This window comes from Toxorhynchites rutilus, chromosome 3 (assembly GCF_029784135.1).
Source record: "Toxorhynchites rutilus septentrionalis strain SRP chromosome 3, ASM2978413v1, whole genome shotgun sequence".
In the NCBI taxonomy this organism is placed as follows: Eukaryota; Metazoa; Arthropoda; class Insecta; order Diptera; family Culicidae; genus Toxorhynchites; species Toxorhynchites rutilus.
This window is the reverse complement of record NC_073746.1, coordinates 320,279,244-320,300,387: the sequence shown is the minus strand read 5'-3', so window position 1 is coordinate 320,300,387 and position 21,144 is coordinate 320,279,244. Positions and strand designations below refer to the sequence as shown.

The window sequence follows — 21,144 nt, the reverse complement described above, 5'->3', positions numbered from 1 at the left end:
GATCAGTCTGTCTCTTCCACGCTACAAGCAAATAATTCCCCTTCAGCTTTCTTCCGTACTGTTTTCATATACCGCTCCCCTAACAAACTTAGTGACGAAACGGCCTCACCTAGTACCATAGACCCGTCTTGACTAAACCAACACAACGACCCTTACTGAATACCTGATAACAGTGTAGATACATTCAATGCCGTCAACACTTTGTACTAATCGATAATTTGCATCAGCGAAATTTTCAATTCGAATCAGCTGTGCGTGAATCTGTCCATCCGCTTTATTATCTTAGGGATAATTCGCAATCAAGATCCAAGAAATGGGTGTCCACGACGCAATGAATTACGTTCTTTTCCACAATCCTGTGGCCAGCGGCGTTTGGTCATTTTTATCTTCGGAAAAAGTAAGTATAAGTCGAAGTTTTTGTTTTTGTTGTCCGCTATCCTCGGATTGCTGCAGTGTTTGTGTTACTTTCGATTCGCCGGATTAGCTGCGTATTATGTTGAAAAACGACCCCGATTGGATTATTCTTTTTCTTATTGCATCACAAATCTCAAGCTCTGCTTAAACTCGGATGATCTTGTATTTTTTTTCCTTCTCTGGAAATGCCATCAGAAATATCTTCTGCGATATAAATAATTTAAAGTTAACCCAAAAGCGGTAAACATGTTTTTGTTTAGAAAATTGAAGTATAACTCAAAATGAGATTTGAACACAAGCCGTTCTCTTTGAGCAAGATTGCTATCACGGCTGGAATGTGAATACTCCCAGTTTTTCGGGTTAATACTCCGAACATAACATTATAATGTTCCTTTCTCTGTACTCAAACGAAAATTCTCAGAAATCCAGAAACCTAGCATCCGTTCAACAGGCAGCCAGCAAGAGTGCCAGTACCGTGGCCTCGGAAGCAATGCCACCGATGTGGAAGCTGCTTGGGTCCAGCCGGTATGTTTTGAGGCTGGCCGGAATCAGTGGCGCTGCGGCTGTCATGCTCGGCGCATATGGAGCTCATCATCATTTCAAAGTCGTCGATGATAAGGAACGTGATCCAAAAAGCATCTTTGAAACAGCAAATCGTTATCATCTTCTTCATTCGATTGTTCTTCTCGCGGCACCGTTAGCTAGAAGGCCTCGTCTGGTTAGTATAATACGTATTAGTGTGCATTTATCACGTTTTATTCGTGGATTTTTTCAGACTGCTCTATTGCTGACTTCTGGAATGGCTTTATTTTGTGGCACCTGCTACTATATTTCATTTACCAACGATCGTCGCGTTAGCAAATTCACTCCGATTGGTGGATTTCTGCTAATTTTCGGATGGCTTTCATTCATATTATAAGAAATAAAATATTTCATCATCGTATAGAGCTCACTTTATTCTTGTTTTATTCCTTATATAGAGAATATTACATGGTAAGAGGCTGTATACTGAAGATTTGTCAACTCAGTGAAAGGTTTTAGAGTTCAATTACCTTAGGTTTCACATTGCATCGATCGATCACATACTGCGGCATACATAAAGTAGGATTTATTTGACGCAACCTTTGATCTCCCAACAATGATAATGCTCCCAGACCGAACAATGTGTGAAAAATATCTGGCATATTACCCGTACGATCAGAAAACCCTCCAGTCTCTGCGTCCTGACAGGAGAGGATGAATTTCTCCAGCTTTTCTGCACTAATCCAGTGCAGCCGACCCATGATTGTAAGCGATGCCAGAACCCACCATGAGTAGCAAACATCCGGCAATTTCTCAGGCCTGCCATTTAGCCCACCGCTTGGCAATTGTCTTTCGCAAAGCCACCAAGCCAACTTCTCACAATCCAACCGATGCAAATGATCTGTTATTGAGAGAAACCCTACGCAGCAGTAGATTAGGCCAGCATGACTCTCTGCGTTTGGCTTTGAACCAAAACCCCCATCGGAGTTGCAGCAAGACATGACAAAGTTGACCGCTTTCTCAAGATCAATAACGTCCATTTTACCCTTAATGAAAAATATATCTAAAAATACGTTCATCGTTCGAACAGCATTGTAATACTTACAATCAAACTTAGAATGGCAACGGCACAAAAAGAAAATCTGGTGTCAACTTCGCCCCATTTGTCACCAAAAAAGCTACCATCGAGCTGCTGCAACGAACTAACGTACCGTGCCACGGCTTCCGTGTCAATCTCCGACAAGCAATCGTAGATACATAAAATTTGCACCGCACTCAGCGTGTAAAGTATATGCGGATCATGCCCTTCACAGGCGGAGATCCCACCACTCACCGGCCACTGGCATCTCTTAATGAAATCGATAATTTCCTGCTTATCGAGACGATCTAATTTGTGCATCAGATCCAGGCCGGTTACGCCCCAATAAATGCCAGACATTCGCAGGAACTCCGTCATGCAGTACTCCTGCAAAACAAAATTATGAGAACTTTGTAGAAAAACAGCCCTGTAAAAAACCTAAAACTCACGTAGTCGTTTTTATCATTCCCATGATTGGCAATGTATTCTACGTGTTTATCGAATAGAAGTTCCCTGGGTTCATGACTGATCGATACATCGTTTTTCACGAAAGCCTTCAAATGAAACAATAAAGCAGTTAATTTGCAAAAAGTCGACAGAAAATTTGTAGACTTATTTACCATTTCTGACTGCAACTAATCACTGTATGATTCAACAGGACAATCTTGTTTGCCAAAGGTTCCAATCATCGTCAGATATAATTAATTGATATGACCGACAAAACAAAAGCGAAAGTCAATTTTATTGAAGTGAAGTAGACGTTTCAGAGCTTTGCTGTCAAATGTCACAACGTGACTACACTAGAAGAAATCTTTCATAACTGGAGTTACCACCTCGGTGTCGTCTTTAGAGAACCCCTATTGAACTGACAGGAGCCAACATATCGAGTATCCCACTGACATTTTTCCTTTGTTTTCACATAAATTTTGTATCCCACTGACAGTTCTGCTTGAGATTTTGCTAACGATCCTAGCATCAATCATAGCACCCGGCTGGGAGTTACCAAATCTTTAGTAGTCGATACATTGGTAGAATGCACACATTATTAGTACATTTTACCAAAACTTCGTAAAGCAAATGTCAGATGTAATATACATTCTCACGAGAGATCAGTACATTTTACTTGATAAATTTATACTTATGACTGACATACAGCTGTACTAGCGTTGTACTTCGAAAATTGTATGTCTGTCACCATGTACAGCGCTAGAACCATGCAAGCAACTCGGTACAATCGCTGTACCTGTACCGACCTATTTTACCGCTGTACATGGCTACAGTTGTACTGTGCGCAGCGCCATAGACGGTTAGTGGTGGGTAGCATGAACAAGCAGAATCAAATCACTTGATAAACGTTCTTTTCATTGACTTTCTCTTAAGTTAATAACTCAGATTGGAAACTTGTTTGTTGTGTTTGATAGTTTAGACATTAAATAAAAACCTTTTTCATTGAAATATGTGGTGGAAAATACAACCAAAGTATGTCTGTCATGGTACGATGGTACCTGTACAACGCTGTACACGTACAACGCAAGTACAGCTGTATGTCTGTCCCTGGTATTAGAGTGTTTTCATATCTGAGCAACTGTGTGGAGCAAAGTTCGCAGTCACCATTTCCCTCATGAAAGTGATGCAATTCGGAGGTAAGTAGTGTGTTTTAATTAAAATATAATTATACATTTATATTTCTTCTCGACCGCGAAACTATTTTCGTCGAAAAGAAATGAAGTGTCACACCAAATATATACCAATTGTTGTGCAGAATAAACTATCTCGACGGAATCGACACCAACATGCCAATCATCCAGCAGCAAAATGCTTCGAGCGTGGAAGTGGGCCCATTTGCAACTTGTGCCAGCGTAAACTAGTTCCCATACAAGTGCTTAAGTGCCCATTTTGTATGTTGGAATTATATTCGATGGAAATAGACGAACAAAACATAACCTTTATATCGACATTATTGCAAGAACTGAAAATCGGCGTGATTCTGCGTGGCGTGTGAGGTGAGATGACAATTGTCACGTATGTCACGCGATTCCACCAGGCGTGTGCCGTGAGAAATCTCACTTGAATGAACTCTCACCGTATTCCCGTTCTCAAATATACGTGACGATTGTCACATGAACTGGGATTTCTAGGTGACAATCGTCGATATGTCTTGAGGTGTCGACAGCGCAGAAAAACAAATGAAAAATGGAAGAGAAATAATAAGTGTCGTTTTGGATCGTATAAAATCGATAGTAATAGTATTGTATGTTTCAATAAATTCAATTTATCATCAATTTTCACAGTGCGAGTGACGAATTGCAAGTAGTTTGAATTTTGTGAAAGCGGTAGTGGATCGGTTATCCCTCAATCGGACGAATAAGCACACCGGAATTGTTTCCATTTCATGAAATCTATTTATTTTCTCCAAATATATATATATCGCATGGAGCTTGTGTTTCATGTATCTAGCCGCGAGTCATCATCACCGAACTGCATATCCATTTCAGAAGCCGTTGTAAACGCCGGAGCCGGAGCCAGAGCAACAATTTAGCACTGAGAGCGCAGAGAGCAGCAGCAACTACGACCAAAACAAATAATAATGTTAAACTTTACAGGATACAATCAACCGTGTCACTAAATCTCAATCAAATACTTGCAAATTCGGCAGAATGTACTGATACACAAAGAATTTTTTATGCTAACAACAGGCCAAGTTAAATCAAGGGTGACATTGCGCATTTCGAAACGAATGATTTTTGTTCGTTTCGACCATTTTGACATGCCTTTGACCAGCTTTGTTTACGAACCCAAAAATTTTACATTTCTCTACGAGACAAATTTTGCTCTAAATCTAGTACACTTGAAAAATAAACATAATACTAAAACCATTTCGATTTGAGTTCGAATTTTCTCGAAACGAGTTACTCGTTTCGAAATGCGCAATGCCAGATACGGTACTGACTGAAGCAAAAGAAATATCTGACCTCTCTGAGCGAAACAAATAAAATTCTGGGATGCCAGATGTTTTTTTCTCAAATATATGCGATACAAATTTGAAATATCTGTAAATATGTGCTAATGTCTGACATGATTATCATACCACTCCGTTTAGCCGGAAAAGAGGTATTAACGTCCAAAACCTTGCAGTCCAGCGTCTCTCTCGTTTTCGAAACTTTGAACTTACACCCCGGTACAGAAATGAAAGACGTAGTCCTACGTCAAAAAGTCGAGTTGGGTTATGCGCGGGGTCAATATGTGAATGAAAAGTTGAGCCGGTGAAAGACCATGGCCAACAATGTAAAAAAAGTTGAGCCGCTGATAGACCATGGCCAACAGTGTAAACAGAAAGTAGAGCCGGTTATAGACCAAGGCCAACAATGTCTTATCGATCGAATTTGGAAAAGTCCAAGGGCAAAAAAAAATACCTGAGCCGGTAGAAGACTAAGGCCAACGTTTAAACAGGTTGAATTTGTGCGGTGAGAGGATGCGGCATCCTAAACAGAGTATTTACCCAGTACTACGTATGTTACATGGAGTGTGCAAACGAATAGGATTGGAAAGCACTTTCATTTCAGTCAGATGAGCTATAGATAGCAGGATATCACATTATCGAGACAGTAATTTCCAGGATTGTTTTTGAAAATTGAAAAAATGTTGTTATGGGATTTTTTATCTCTGATGGAACCATTATTAAACATAATCTCGCATGGAACCTAGGTTGAGTCCCAACAGAAAATATGGAAAATTGCACATATTTTGCACTAATCAAAATATCTCATTCACCTTACGCCGAATGAGAAACATTTGCACCTTTAAAAGAAAAAAAAGAAGCACCTTCAATTCCTCACAAAACTCAATGTTGTTCTTGATACCAGTATTGATACCGCTGAACGAAAGAACAGTTCAAAAGAACTAGTTCTCTTAGATGAACGGTTAGCGATTGAAACTTTGATTGATTGGAACTTCAGGAACGTTAGTATCATTAAAGAAAAAGAAGAAAAAGCATCAAGAACATCAAAAAGCTCATAAAACGGTGTTTCGTTTCGCCTACTCTTTCAACGCTTTGTTGGTCCATTTAATGAGGTTTTGATTTATATTGCAAAAAGCACCGCATATAGATATATAATGTTTTCATTCAATTTTCCCAAACCGAAGGCTTTCATTTATGTTTCTTAGAATTAAAAAGGTCTGTAAAAGTCAATTGAAATTTGGGACATAGAAGGGACGGTGTTTCTTTCTACCGGATTTCATGGTTGTATGATGGAAGTGTAAACAAATCGTATGTTTTTCAATTGTATTTTAGAGTGCCGTTTTTCTATCAATTCTATTGCAGTTTATGAAACATACAAATACGTTGTGGTAGAGTCGAGTTTACTGCAACGTGTTTCACAGGTTTTCACCTCATAAACCATTGTTTCATTTTCTGATACACAATACAGAACCGAAAAAGTGTACCTTCTTGTAGTGTACCTTGAGATTAACATGCTTGAATGCAGTTATAAAATTGCAAACATTGAATCAAAATAATTTTGAAAAATTATTTGCATGGTCAAATCACATAGTGCTGACCAGTCTTCCTGTGCGCGCGTTATTTTCGAGAGACGAGTATCGATTTTCTCTTCCTCAAAACCTTTCCATGTGCAAGCGATGAGATCGGGCTTTAGCACGCGAGCTTGGGATTGGCTCTTTCTATTTTCTTTCGTAAAATATTGAGAGGTTTTCAGTCTTCCTGTGCGCGCGGCTTAATTTTGAGAGATGAGTATTGATTTTCTCTTCCTCACAACCCCTTCATGTGCAAGCGATGAGACCGGGCTTTAGCACACGAGCCTGGGTTCGGCTCCTTATCTTCTCTTTCGTAAAATATTGAGATGTGCTCAAGAATACCTCGTTGCACCTCAACATGAGTGATGCACATGTGTTGGTGCTCACGAGACTTCCTCGTGTGCTTCCCTCAAAGTAACATTTGGTTCTGTCGGGGGAAGTTGTCTTCGTAATATGGCACGTAGAACAATTAGTGATGAAGAACTATTTCACATAAATATCGCTGCTAAAGTCATCCAATCAATTCATTCATTTGTTGCACACAGCTCGCAATGATTGTGTGAGATATGAGGCTGAATAGGGCAAAGCACATTGTCTCTTCTAGGTGCTGTGCGAGATCTCAGAAGGCCTAACCAAATGTCACTTTGAGGCAGGTAGACGTGAAAGTCTCGCGAGCACTAATGCACGAGTATCTCTTCGTGTACACAACACATGTGCATCGTTCGCATCGAAACGCGACGAGACCTTCCTGAACACATCACAAAATTTTACGTAAGAGAAGAGAAAGAGCCAATCCTAAGCTCGCGTGCTAAAGCCCGGTCTCATCGCTTGCACATGGAAGAGTTGTGAGGAACAAAAAATCGATACTCATCTCTCGAAATATAAGCGCGCACAGAAATTCTGCTCACTCGGCTGCCTTCTGCCTCGCTCATTTGTTGCAGCAGCTCCCAATGACTTTGTGAGATGCGAGACTGAATAACGCAATGCACACTGTCTCTTTTGCTATGCGAGATCTCGGAAGTCTAGTGCTGACCCTTATTTAATCCCTACTAAAAGAAGTGCAGAATCTTTCTACTAGCGCTACTAGCGGACCTGAAAGGTTGGACAAATTTCCCTAACAGTAAAGCCAATTGTTTATGTTAGTGATACTGAAAATTATGATCCTAACATTGAACATAACTGTCGCTCGATTTGTATCGTCGTTCCTGATTACAAATTAGGATATTAATCAGAAATATGGTAACCTTACATCGAAAACGGGCGAAAAAACCGGTACCTTGAATGGCTTCAACGGCTTAGGAAAGCGATTTAGCCATTGATAACCAACCGTGGCAGAAATCTTTATATCAACGCGTTGCATTTCCTTCCACCAAGTAAACAAAATTACCTTCAATGACCATATTAATTAATTTATTATCCGTGCAAAACTGCTTGTTCAAATCCACCACTTTTTCCTTTTTTGTTTATATTTGCTTTTTTTCCCGTTTTGTTTATATTTGCTACATATAAACTCGCTGTCAAATTCAGATTCGTTGACCCGAATCGCAAAAAAAAACAACACATAAAATGGTTGCATATTTACAGACACGTTTTCCAGCTTATGCGGGCGCTACACGATTCGTCCAACGTTTCACTCGAACGTTGGTTTCAAACATTTGACTCGATGAATCGACAAATGTTGTGACGAATGTGCTGCTACCCGATGAAGTGAATGTTCGATTCAATGCAATCGGTCCAAACAATCGGCGAGTATTCGGATCGAACATTTATTGTTTTTATTTACCATCAAAAACGTTAGGAAAGTGGATGACGATGCGAGTATTGAAATTGCTGCCGTAGCAATTGTACTGATATCGGGTTGTAAATTAGAAATGCTTGAAATCAACATTATAAAACTGCAATATTTTGCCGAATATTTTGATTTTTATGAATCAATTTCATAGTTCCTTCATCTAAAACTTGTAAACAAACCAATCTGTCAAAGATAGATTCGGATGAATCGTGTAGCGCTGTATCGAATGTCATCGAGTGTCGAATCAACGAATGACAAAAATCCTTTGACTCGTGCCACTCGCGTTGGAAGGTAATCCACAACGAACGGATTACCTTCCAACGCGAATATTCGACACTCGACATTGGAGGTTTGTAGCTCGTCAGTCGACTACACGATGCGTCGAATCATCGAGCGTCCAGCATTCGAGGGTGTTCGTAGCATCGTGTAGCGTTGGCTTTCCCTTGACATATATTTATCTTGGCCTGAACTTGTCTACGGCAAGGCGCCTCTATATGTACCAGGTGAAACAATCATATGAAATGCACTTTCAGCCATATTGGAAATGCTGTCGGTATTGTCTACAAACAGCATCAGAACGCTGCCGGCGGCTCTCTACAAACTGCTACGACGCTTATTCGAACGATGCCTACTATGTTCGGGTTTCGCGAATTTATGTGAAAAAGAAAGAATGATTTTGTAGAATTTCATTCTCATATCCACTACTCTTGCATGTGAAAATGCAAAAATGGCGTATCCTAGCAATAACAAAACAAACAACCCCCGCTCCACAAACCGTAATCCCCTTCTTGTTGAAGTGATGATGTTGCTTCACCTGTTCTACATTTATGCAAGTGCCTTGGTCTACGGTACTGCCAACACGAAAACTAATTTGGCAGCGAGATTTTACAGACTTTGTTCATTCTTCATTCATCACTCGTCCGGTACTGTCGTGTGTGCATTTTTATCGCGTCGAAACATATGCAAAAAGGATTCAAACTATCGGGTCGCTTGTATCTCGAATAAACAGTTTTGGAAATAGTCATGGCAGATACGGTGGAAAAAAGAAAATTGAGCGAGTTGCGGGTAGTTGATCTTAAACAGGAACTGGAGAAACGCAACAAGGACGGCAATGGTGTGAAGAATGTGCTTATCGAACGGCTAACGCAGGTAAGCACCATGTAAGACGGCAGACATTTTAATTTTGCACCATTAGTCGCCATGTTGGATTGTTTCCTAGAAAAGTATCGATTTTATTTTTTTTTCGGTTGGGGTGTGACTATCCTGGTTCCATTTTTTGTTTGTTATAGGCCCTGAAGGATGAAAAACAAGATCCGGAAACATTCGAATTTGAGGTTACCGTCACCGGAAAGACACCAGCTAAAAAGACCAAGCCCGCTACTGGGAAGTCGGACGATGATACGGCGGAGAATGCGGCTGCTGACAGCAGCACTAATGGGGAGGAAGGCGATAATTTAAATACCTCAGACAAGAATGGAGCGGAAGAGAACAAGGGAGACAACAAAGGCTCATCTGCGGATACAGACGCCGCCAAAAAGACGGAAGACGACCAGGAGAAAGTGAGTATTCTCTCCCTAATTCAGATTGAGAAAATTATATAAGGCGTGGAAGGACATCGTTAATGTATCGAGTTAGGGAGTGACAACATTTTCGGGGTGGACTACTTTTTTTTTTGAAGGTTACACATATGTTATCAAGACCATGAAAAGAATTAGTAAAAATCAGGTGATAATCGATTGACGCATTGTGCCCAAATGAACTAGCATTTTTTTTAGAATATTTTGAAATGGACAAAATGTTACTAGCAGAACACATTTCGATATTGGGTGTAAATCCTTACTTTTGGCATTTTTTGCTAATACGATCAGAAAACCAGTTGTTATTTTATTTTTCTAGATTCCGAAACGTGGGGAGAATTTGTTTTAGCTATTAAATTATATTAAATAGTTTTTTATGAATCTCATTCATTTTGGTTTTCTCTATGAACTGTACGCCTAGAGAATGTGTTTAAAAAATACCATTACGTTCTTTCTAGGTTATGGATTGATTTTTAGAATATCAACGCATTTCAATCGCTTCTGAATTTATTGAAACTAATCATGTTTTTTTGCTTCACAGAAAGCTAAAGAAGACATCAAGAAGGAAGAAAGTGTGCCCAAAAAGGCCACTGAAGAGAAAAAGGATACCAAGGAGGACACCAAAGAAGCAGACAATGAAGATTCACTTAATCTTACCATCGGCGAGGACGACGAAAAGTTGCTTCACGACGATAGCAATGTCGAAAGCGATAAGAAAGGTAATTATCTATACACATAAAATTAGTCCGCAAATACGAAATTAGGACAGAGCAAATATTGATTTTGGTTGGATTGCAGCTGGCGATGTTACCAAGACAACAAATGAGGAGAAAAAGGTCGATTCCAAAGGCACAGAAGGTAGTGATAAGATCGAGATAACTGAAGCATCCAGGTAATGTTTTTTTTCTTGTAGACTGAAAGATGATTTTTATTAAACTATCCATTTCTCGTTACAGTGATAACACGACTGCTAAAGATGACAAAGGTAAATTTTGACTATGACGGAATGTAAAATTTGACATTCACTCCGTTAACTATAGGCTAAGTTTATTATTAGAATGGTTTTCATTACACATTGTTTTGTTTGTGATTTCACGAGAGCTGAAACTCTTGTGAAATCTCGTGAGCTCTGCTCTCCCCCAGTGTTCGTGTTTATTGTGAGACCAAATTAGGTTAATCATCATGCAAGTGATAAAATATTTGTTTTCAATTTTTCCGGAAGAAGATTAAAGCGTGGGGTTCGGAAAAGGAACAGTCCGCGATGAAAATTACAAAGAACATTTGCAACAGCAACAATCTATGTACTTGCCACTACCAAAAAAATAATGTATAATGTTTCTATATTTCTCGTTCGTTTGGATGCGGAATCTGTGTTTGCAGAGAATGCCAGCAAAGCTTCATCGACCTCTGCAAAATCTGGTTCCGGCGATTCCAAGGCAAAATCATCACCGAACGCGAGCGAGAAATCAACCTCAACTGTGTCACGCAATCTTTGGGTATCGGGATTGTCCTCATTAACCCGTGCGACCGATCTGAAGCTGATTTTCTCCAAGTATGGCAAAGTGATTGGGGCGAAAGTGGTGACCAACACGCGCACACCCGGAACACGTTGCTACGGCTATGTGACGATGGCATCGGCTAAAGACGCTACGGAATGCATCACGCATTTACATCGCACCGAGCTGCACGGACGAATGATCTCGGTGGAGAGAGCAAAGTCCGATTTGGGTCCGGCGAAGGCAGCTGCTAGCAGCGGAAAATCCGAATCATCAAAGACATCCGAGGGCAACAGTGGCAAAGATAAAGATGAGAAGAAAGAAGATAGCGGCAAAGCAAGTAGCGATAGAGACAGAAACCGACACCGAAGCAGGTCTCGCGCCAGATCGCCACCTAGAAGCAAGTCTAACGTCAGAAGCAAGAGTCAAGCTCCTGCCAGTGGAAGATCCCAAGAGAAGGACGATAAATCCAGAGACGACAAGAGGAAAGATGACAACCATAAGGACAAAGATGGCCCCAAGAAGGATGATCAACTTGCGAGAGATCGTGATCGTCGTGATTTGAGCCGCAGGGATCAACAACAGCGCAACAGAGATCGTGAGAGGGAGGTTCTGTCGCTGCAGAAAATACGTGAAGAGCGCGAGCGTCAGCGTCTGCGCGAGAAGGAGCGTCAGCTGCGCGAGGAGGAACGTCGCCGCCGGGAGATCCGTGATCGTCAACGTGAGGAAGAAGCGCTGTTGCGACGCGAACGCGAGAAGCTTGCCATGGAAAGAGCACGCATCGAGAAGGAGAAATCGGAGCTGCTGAGAATCGAACGCGAGCGACAGAAGCTGGAACGTGAGAAGATTGAACTTGAGCGCCTGGAGCTGAAGCGTCAGCAAAGGAAGTACGGTTGAAATTTATCTCTTTTAGATTAATCATTTTCTTTCTCTATTTTATCGGCATTCACCCCAAAATCAAAGGCTCTGCCACACAGTAAACGTAAAATTGCAAAGTGTATGTGATTAACTTTGCAGTATTTTTGGGCAGTCCTCGGAAAACTTGAAGCTAGTAGTGTTTTTTTTTGTTTCAAACCATTCCCCTCCACGCGTTCGTCAGAATAGATCAAATATACAGTGACAAAATATCTCCCGCTGCAACCATAACGATCACATAGCAATTGTCTGCGGAATATTATCTTATACAGACAAGCTTCCAGACAACAGCTAAGATTGAATATTCACCAAGACGGTCAAAATGAAGATGGAAATGAACATGCTGTTGTCAATAGCATCAGCTCAACCGCAGAGTCAGCTTAGCTCATTTTTAAATAAGACGAAAAGTCAAGTAAAGCAAGGATTGCACTTTAGTGGACGCAGATTACCGTAGACAACACTTCAATCTCTCGTAGACCGTTTGGTAAGTTCAACGTGTGTGTGCATTCGACAGGAAGAATTTCATCAAAAACGGCAGCCTCATATTTCATCAGCATAACACAATGGGACAGACGTTTGGGGGCGAATGAACTGAAAAGTTTAAAGCCTTTATAATTCATCACGTTCGATCGGGACAGGCACCAAATACTGATAAAAAAAAAAGTATGACCAGAATCTTCAAGGGACAGCCAGGAGCAGCAGCAGCAGCAATCAGTTCTGTTCAGTTTTTGGTTTTAAGGGACTTGAACCCGATGGTCATTCGTCCCTTCAGCAGCAATTTGATGCAGCACAACACCAGTCAACAAACCGAAACCCAACGTTTTGATCTATCGATGCAGTACCACTACCACCATCCCTACAAGAAGCTATGTTTGGTCATAGTGGGAAATATTTTGTCACACTGTATCTCTATCGTGTCAGCATTTCTCGATATGTATTCCGTTCAAATAGAAGCCTGTGTGATGATGTTCCGTTCCACACTGCAGGAGGCTATTTCCAAGCAATTATACTCCCAATGATTTCTATGCCATGGAGCAATAAAAATCAATTGGTATATTCGTCATGTATTACACATTGTTGAGCATAAAAGTGAATAACACTCGGGAAAAAAGATCGAAAAGTTGCGCCTGCGCATATAATTTTTAAACACACTAATCGATTTTCGTTTTTCACATTTCTTTCTCCCACTTTGAACCGTTTGTTGTGCATTCTTGTGTCGTACGTGGTACATTAGGATTGAAGAGGCGAAACGGAACCTGAAGCGTCCGGCGGCTGAACACACTCACTATGATGATGAGCGTAAACGACCTGTAGGAGATCGTCGCTTTGAGGCACCTCCTCCGCCGTCCATCTCTGCGTCGAGGTATGTCTAACTCGTTGTTTCTCTCTCCCATCACACGTGTAACAATCATTCATATTTTATTTCCAGTCGTGGTGCGTACGCTCCTGTGGACAAGAAGCGCTTGGATGATTACCCACCCGCGAAGCGCGATGATTATCCCCCGAAACGGGACGACTTCAAATCACGGGACGATTTCAAACCACGTCAGGTGGATGACTACCGGCGTGATAGTGGCTTCAAGCGGAACGGTGGCGTGATGGACGATTACAAGCGCGAATTGGACCGACCGATGCAATCGATGGATGGTGGTCGCTATCAGGATAGCCGCACTGGAGGTAACGATTATCGTAGCAACAGTGGTCCCCGGGATGACCGCGATCGCAATGGTGGTGCCCCGAAGCGTTATATAGATTCCGTCGATAATCGCTACCAGGATCGTACCGGAGGTGGTGGTGGCGGTGGAAATGGTCCATGGCATAACAGTTCCGGCCCGGCGCAGATGAGTATGGCTCCTAGCATGAATAATGACGCCTGGCGAATGGAAAACAGTCAGGATCGTTACGATCGGACGTATAACGAGAGAAAAGCACCCCAAATGAGTTCAGGTCCCTTCATGGACACCTCAAGGCAAAGCCAGTTCATGAGCGGCGGTGGTGGTGGCGGCAGTGGACGACCGCAAGATCGGTATGGGGCACCTGTGTCAGGGCGCTTCGATAACGGGCGATACTAATAATTAGCAAGGGTACACCGTGCCTGTGTGTATTATATTTGGTTGATTCGTTTCTCCACAGTGCGTGGAGAGAGAGAGGGAACGAATCAGGAAGTTGCATTATTTGTTAGCTTAAGTGTACTTTAAAGTTAGAATATAAGGAAATGCCAAGGAAGAACGATCGTTTACAACAACCGAAGATGTGTAACCTTCGAATTAATGAAATACGCTTCCACACTCCATTTGACCATCATACGTTTCCCAAATGCTTTTTAATTGGATCCACCAAGTAAGTGTATGACTATCGAATGTTTAGATCGATTTTCTGCTGTAATCAATATGAAAATTACTAAGATACTAGAAATAAAAGAATCATGAAAAATGTAATACAACTCTTTCATTTTTTACTTCAACCCGTCAAAGTTCTATTCTAACGTAACACTGCTCAAATTCATTGACTATTCTGTATTTCGAACGAGTTGATAACATTCCGTTCGAGTAGTTTTTGCATTTCGTTTGATCTGTTTCTCTTCGTTTCTCTAAATGGGCAAAACGTTCGAAATAAGGAACGCAAAATTATAACTCGAACGAAATAACGGTTCCGTATGAAATGGAAATCCGTCGGAATACAGAATAGGGCTGCTGAAACATGATCACCACTGTCATGTTGCCTTTATTTGTGAGCATCCGGTTACTGAGAAATTCACCCCTATTCTGAAATCCGTTCCGACTCGAATCCGACGGAGCAGTGCAAATGTGGCATCCCTGACATGATGCGAATTAATTCGAAATCAATACGTACGAATACCTTTAACTTCCGATCGAATTGCAGAATAATTGTGTGATTTTTGAATCATTCACACATAGATGGCGCTTGAACAAATAGCTAAACTATCAATCGCTTTCGGTCTAGCGCCATCTAAGTATTTAATTTGAAGTAATACTTTAGATATAACACAATCTGGATTTTACCGCGATATAAAAATTCGTAATGCTAAAAGGCGATTTTGAATCCACTCTCTCTAAGTAACGCAAGATACACCGTAAACAAGTAATAAATAACGCCACCTTCATCCTCCTCATGCGTTACGTAGTTTATGCACGAAGCTTAGCTAAACTATATGCGCTGCATACCTTCAGGCGAAGTACTTGAGAACAATTCTAATGACGGGTTTACATTAGGGAGATCTATAGCTATAGATGGATTTATTCACGCGAAAATAGATGTAAACGGGTGAGAATGTATATGTTCGCGACCGACAGTGCAAATGTTGAGCAAGTACCCCTATTTCCAAATTCAATGTCCATCCCTATTCTTATCCCCTTCCAATCCTCTCCCCACCCTTCAATAATGCAATGTGTGGTGCATTGCACTACTACAGACAGCAGCATTTCTCAGTTTACAACATAACAAACGAAGAGAACCATTTTCTTTCTGTATAACCATTCAAAATCCAAACGCCAAAAGTGTAGCATCGCGAATAAATCCGATAGTATTTTAGTTGTACTCCAAAGTGTTTTATTTTCTCCAGTGCAAGTCATATTCCGTATATCATCCTGGCCTCCTTCAGCCGAAAGAACCGCCATTATCCACAATGGTGTGATCCACCAATATATGATACACTTCTTCGAGGAATATATAATTACTATGAATGGAATCAATTCAGGCATATGTAAACGCTGGTGAATTTCTCACTCATGAGCAATCACTAATGTTGCAGGCAGTTCTACTTCAGGTGGACATATTCACCCAAAATATGAATATATTTATTACATAAGTTCGCCCTAGTGTTAATGGTTGATGCGATTTCTATAAATCTCATCATATTTCTTCACGTGAATATATCACTAGTCTAAACCCACCGTAAGATGTTTTGCTAAAACCTAGTACTACTCCTAGCGATGAACGATTTCTCTTCAGCCATTTTTTCTTTAGTAAATAACTCAACTGAAAAAACATTCCAAATTGAGTTTGATATAGAATCCGATAGATGAGGTTTTGACCTATCTTTCACATTGTCAAATACAGCTTGGAATGTGTTTGCAGCTAAGTTATAACCAAAAGAGAGAGTCGGTGTAGAGAAATCACTTATATCGCTTTCATTTTGAGCCTCTCAATTGAAATTGATCGTTTATCGGTTCATCTAAATATAATCGATTAACAATAATGGACCATTCGAGTTTTGCCGCTGATTGCGTTCGGACGGAAATTTGCTGGATATATACTATGGAGTGATTGTTGTGGTGTTGTTAAGTGCGCGTCGAATTGAGTAACGTTTTTTCTTTTGAATCTTTTTTCCATACTAGTTTTTCATTTCCAAAGGTTATTTGAATTAATTTTCCAGGATTCAATTTAACGGTAAGCTGTAAATTGTTCCTTCAGGTTTACTTTTTTCAAAATAGGCTAGCATTCATATTTTTTTTGCAAATATAGTGAAAGTATCTAGGAAAACAAAAGATAGGTTAGGTCTTACATGCCGCTCCGTTGGAGCGAGGAGACGAAATATGGACGAAGACAGTGATGAGGACGTAAAAATGATTGACGACTCGGACGATAGAAATTTTTTGACGGACAGTACACAAACAAAGACGGGACGGAAAATGATATACAGTAGCGAAGAGGAATCCCAGAATCGGAAAAAAGTTAAACAACATATAGGTGCCACCCCAAAAAACATAAAAACAACAAACACTGAAACTATTACTCAAGAGAAAAAAATAAAAAAGAACGAAAAAAGAAACAAACAACCAGAAAACTGGATTAAAAACAAAGTATATACAACATTCTTTATAGAACCGGAAAAGCCCGACCCCGGAAAAAGTATCCATCCTATGATAATTACGAAAACCTTAAATAATGCTGAAATCAAACAATACAAAGAACTGAAAAGAGCAGGGAAGATACAGAATTACCTTTGAAAAACCACAGCATGCTGAAGATCTAATTAATTCTAAATTATTGAAAGAAGAATTTCATTACAAAATTTATGTTCCAAACATGTTCAAAGACTCGATCGGTGTGATTAGAAGTATCCCACCATGTATCACGGAGTCGGAAATAGTCAATAACATTAACTGCGGAAAGTTCAAGGTCACGAAGGTAGAAAGGATTAAAAGAAAAATAGAGGACAAACTGATAGAAACATATTCGGTGAAAATCTACTTCGAGGGTGATAAATTGCCAGAGCAAGTTTCGATTTATGGAATTCAAGCAAAAGTAGAACATTACATCTTCCCGCTAAGGTTGTGTCAAAAGTGTTACAGGTTTGGTCACAAAACTGTAGCGTGCAAAGCTACCAAACCACGATGCGGAAATTGTAGTCTAGACCACATGACAGCAGAGTGTGTTACTAATACTCCACCGAAATGTATCAACTGTTCACAAGAACATAACGCAAATGACAGAAAATGCCCTGAAAGGGAAAGACAATTCCAGATCCAAAAAGCCATAACAGTACAAAAATTAACATTTACCGAAGCAGCTGCTATGTTCCCAAAAAAAAGTAACACACAATTTAGACTAGATTTTTCACAATTCCCAAACCTCACACCGGTAAACACTGAAACAAAAAACAATCAAATTAGTGATGATCAGAACCATAACAAAAATAATCAAAACACTGAGAAACGAAACCAAAATAGAAACCAACAAAATACCAATCAGATAAACACGGTAACAATTCAAATTCCTAAGATGACACTTATTGAGAAAGAAAAACTTATTAGTCAAATCAGATCAGGATTCATTCATCATATGAACTCCAATGATTTGATTCTCAAATTGAAATGTTTAACCAATAAAATCGATTCACAACTAAAAGCGACGACAGAAGGTAAAAACGCGGTAAAAAGCTGAAAACATACTCGAAACAATTAATTCAGAAATTAACAATATAATCATTTTAGGGGAAGAAAAGGGCGGACACGCTCACTCATCTTCCAATTAACTATGGATATTACCAGAGACTTGATAATTTTGCAGAACAATGTTACGAGTATTAGACCAACCGAAACCAAAAAAATATTAGCAAAATTTTTGATTGAAGAAAAAGTAGACATTGCAATACTTTCTGAAATTTGGTTAAAACCGTATGAAATAGTAAACATTACAGGATATAAGTTCCCAAAGAAATGCCGCGAAGAAGGATATGGAGGAGTAGGTTTTCTCATTAAAAATGAAATTATGTTTGAAGAAATTAAACCACCTCAAATTGAACCGCTAGAAATAATTGCTGTGAAAACCCTAAATAAGAAAAATAAAATATTTTTCTTTTCTATCTATATTCCACCTCAACATACGAACAGACAAATAAAAGAACCACTTTTAAAATTATTCGATTTCATCAAACAACAAAATACTCGTACTGTTCTAGCAGGAGACTTTAACGCCCATAATCCGCTTTGGAATATTCAAAACAATAGTTGTACAAGAGGAGAATTATTAGTTAATTTATTAGATGATACAAATCTAATAGTTATGAATGATGGATCGTCAACACTGATAAAACCTCCTAATACGATTCCATCAGCTATAGATCTAACATTAATTTCAGATGAACTAGCTCCTTTCGTGGAATGGGAAGTGATAGAAGAAGAAATATCAGGTAATCATAAAGTTTTTTTTTTTTTTTTATTTCTTTATTATAGTGACTTTCAACACATTTGGCTGGTTCGTCACTTTTACCTTCCATTTCGGAAGAATGTCGGGAGTGAGAATTGAACTCGTGACCTTTAGCGTGAGAGGTATGGATGTTACCGCTACGCCAGATCGCCTCCGTAATCATAAAGTGATATTATTCAGAATAATAAATGGTGCAAATAAAACACAGAATCATAAAGTATTCATAAATAAAAAGAAAGCGATTAGCAATCTAAATAGTATAAATTCAGATAATATAGAAAATGCCAAACAACTTTCAGAACAATTCCAAAAAAGTATAAATGAAGCTAAATATGAATTGACCAACTCTAAACAAAAACCTAAACATTGGTGGAATGAAGAAATCCAAACACTATATAACATAAAACAAAATCATCTTATTGAATATATGAACAATCTAACAATGGTTAATTTCCTAAATTTCAAAAAATCGAGAGCAAAACTGAAATCACTGATAAGAAAACACTGCAGGAGAAGCTTTCATAACCTAATTGCAGAAATCAACCCCGCGACAACTATTAAACAATCTTGGGATATTGTTAAAAAATTAAACGGAAATTTCCCTAAAAAGAATAATTTACACATAATGAATAATAAAAATCTGGCTGATAATTTCATGAACATTAATTTTCAGAATAATGATAACAATTCCCAACCCTTAGCAATAGACCCCACGGCTGAAATAAACATTAAAATATCTTGTCAAGACTTATATTCAGTAATTGTAAACAAAAAAGATTCTTCAGCGCCAGGTAATGACGGAATATCCTACTACTTTCTGAAAAATATAAATCGCGTACTAATTGAAACAATGGTGAAAATAATGAATTCAGTTCTCAAGAACTTTGACATACCAGATAACTGGAAAATTATTAAAATTGTACCCATTCATAAAGCGGGAAAGAATGATATGGAAGCTATAAATTATAGACCTATCAGTTTAATCCCTGTCTTTCTCAAAACTATTAATAAAAATATTAAAAAAGAAATTGTAAAATTCACGGAAGCAAATAACATAATTCCAAATAATTCATTTGGATTTAAAAAATTTACGTCATCAATAAATTGTATTAATACGCTCATGTCAAAAATAAGAGAGTCTAATAGAAACGGTTTCTGTGCGATAGTCACGTTCCTCGATTTATCTAAAGCATTTGACAATGTTGATACTCATGAATTATTGAAAATCCTACAGTATAAAAAATTTCCTGACGGTATAACGAGATGGATTTATGAGTATCTGAGAAATCGAAAAGCACTACTGATACTAACAAGGGATTACCCCAAGGATGCCCATTATCTCCTATTTTATTTAATATTTATACTGCAGACATCCACAAAAATAATAAGAAAGATACTATTCTATATCAGTTTGCGGACGATTTTGCCATCATTACAATAAGTTGCAATCCAACCATGGCCAGTGAAAATATGAATGCTTCATTGATTAATATAGTACGAGATCTCAAAAATTTGAACATGGTTGTGAATCCTGAAAAATCAGCATTTTTATGTTTTGCTCAAAATATCCCGAGTTCAATTGATATCAAAATAGACAACATCATGATTCCTCGTGTTGAGACACATAAATACTTAGGTCTTTGGATAGATCAAAAATTAAATTTTAAAAAACACATCACCGAAACGGTAAACAAAGTCAAGCAGAAAACTAATATTTTAAAAATGATATGTAAAAAAACAGGAGGGGCTCACCCAAAAACTGCACTACAGGTAGAAAAAGCTTTAGTTAGATCGACAATAGACTATGGGATAACAGTATATGCGATAGCTTCGAAAACATATATAAACAAAATTCAAACTGCCAGGAATCAAGCACTTAGAACAGCGCTTCGATATTTAAGATCAACACCAATAAACGTTATTCTCGCGGAAACGGGAGAAATACCTATTATAAATAGGGCAGAGTATCTCACGCTAAAAGAAATAGTCAAAAACTTTTATTATAGAAATAGCCCTATATTGGAAACCTTAATACCTACCATTAACAAAAACACGAACAGAAATATTTCATTTTTAGAAAAAACAGCAATCGAATACAAACATATACTCGCTGATCTTTGTTCGATAAACTCGATTATCACAGAACCT

At 39.0% G+C, this 21,144-nt stretch overlaps 3 protein-coding genes across 3 annotated transcripts; 2 read left to right on the top strand and 1 right to left on the bottom strand.

Annotated features, from left to right (window-relative positions):
- LOC129778762 (transmembrane protein 256 homolog) lies at positions 1 to 1,366 on the top strand. Its single transcript, XM_055785865.1, has 3 exons — positions 1 to 397; positions 836 to 1,132; positions 1,190 to 1,366. The coding sequence occupies exons 1-3, from the start codon at positions 314 to 316 to the stop codon at positions 1,331 to 1,333; spliced, it is 525 nt and encodes a 174-aa protein (XP_055641840.1). The 5' UTR covers positions 1 to 313; the 3' UTR covers positions 1,334 to 1,366.
- Positions 1,345 to 2,792, bottom strand: LOC129778761 (geranylgeranyl transferase type-2 subunit beta). Its single transcript, XM_055785863.1, has 4 exons — positions 2,635 to 2,792; positions 2,464 to 2,568; positions 2,042 to 2,401; positions 1,345 to 1,982 (listed from the first exon to the last, which is right to left on the bottom strand). The coding sequence occupies exons 1-4, from the start codon at positions 2,635 to 2,637 to the stop codon at positions 1,452 to 1,454; spliced, it is 999 nt and encodes a 332-aa protein (XP_055641838.1). The 5' UTR covers positions 2,638 to 2,792; the 3' UTR covers positions 1,345 to 1,451.
- A 6,435-nt stretch (positions 2,793 to 9,227) lies between these two features.
- LOC129778194 (SAFB-like transcription modulator) lies at positions 9,228 to 14,759 on the top strand. Its single transcript, XM_055784937.1, has 8 exons — positions 9,228 to 9,485; positions 9,626 to 9,895; positions 10,455 to 10,632; positions 10,712 to 10,805; positions 10,870 to 10,898; positions 11,294 to 12,296; positions 13,559 to 13,687; positions 13,754 to 14,759. Exons 1-8 carry the CDS (start codon positions 9,360 to 9,362, stop codon positions 14,394 to 14,396), a joined length of 2,472 nt encoding a protein of 823 aa, XP_055640912.1. The 5' UTR covers positions 9,228 to 9,359; the 3' UTR covers positions 14,397 to 14,759.
- The last annotated feature ends 6,385 nt before the right edge of the window (positions 14,760 to 21,144 follow it).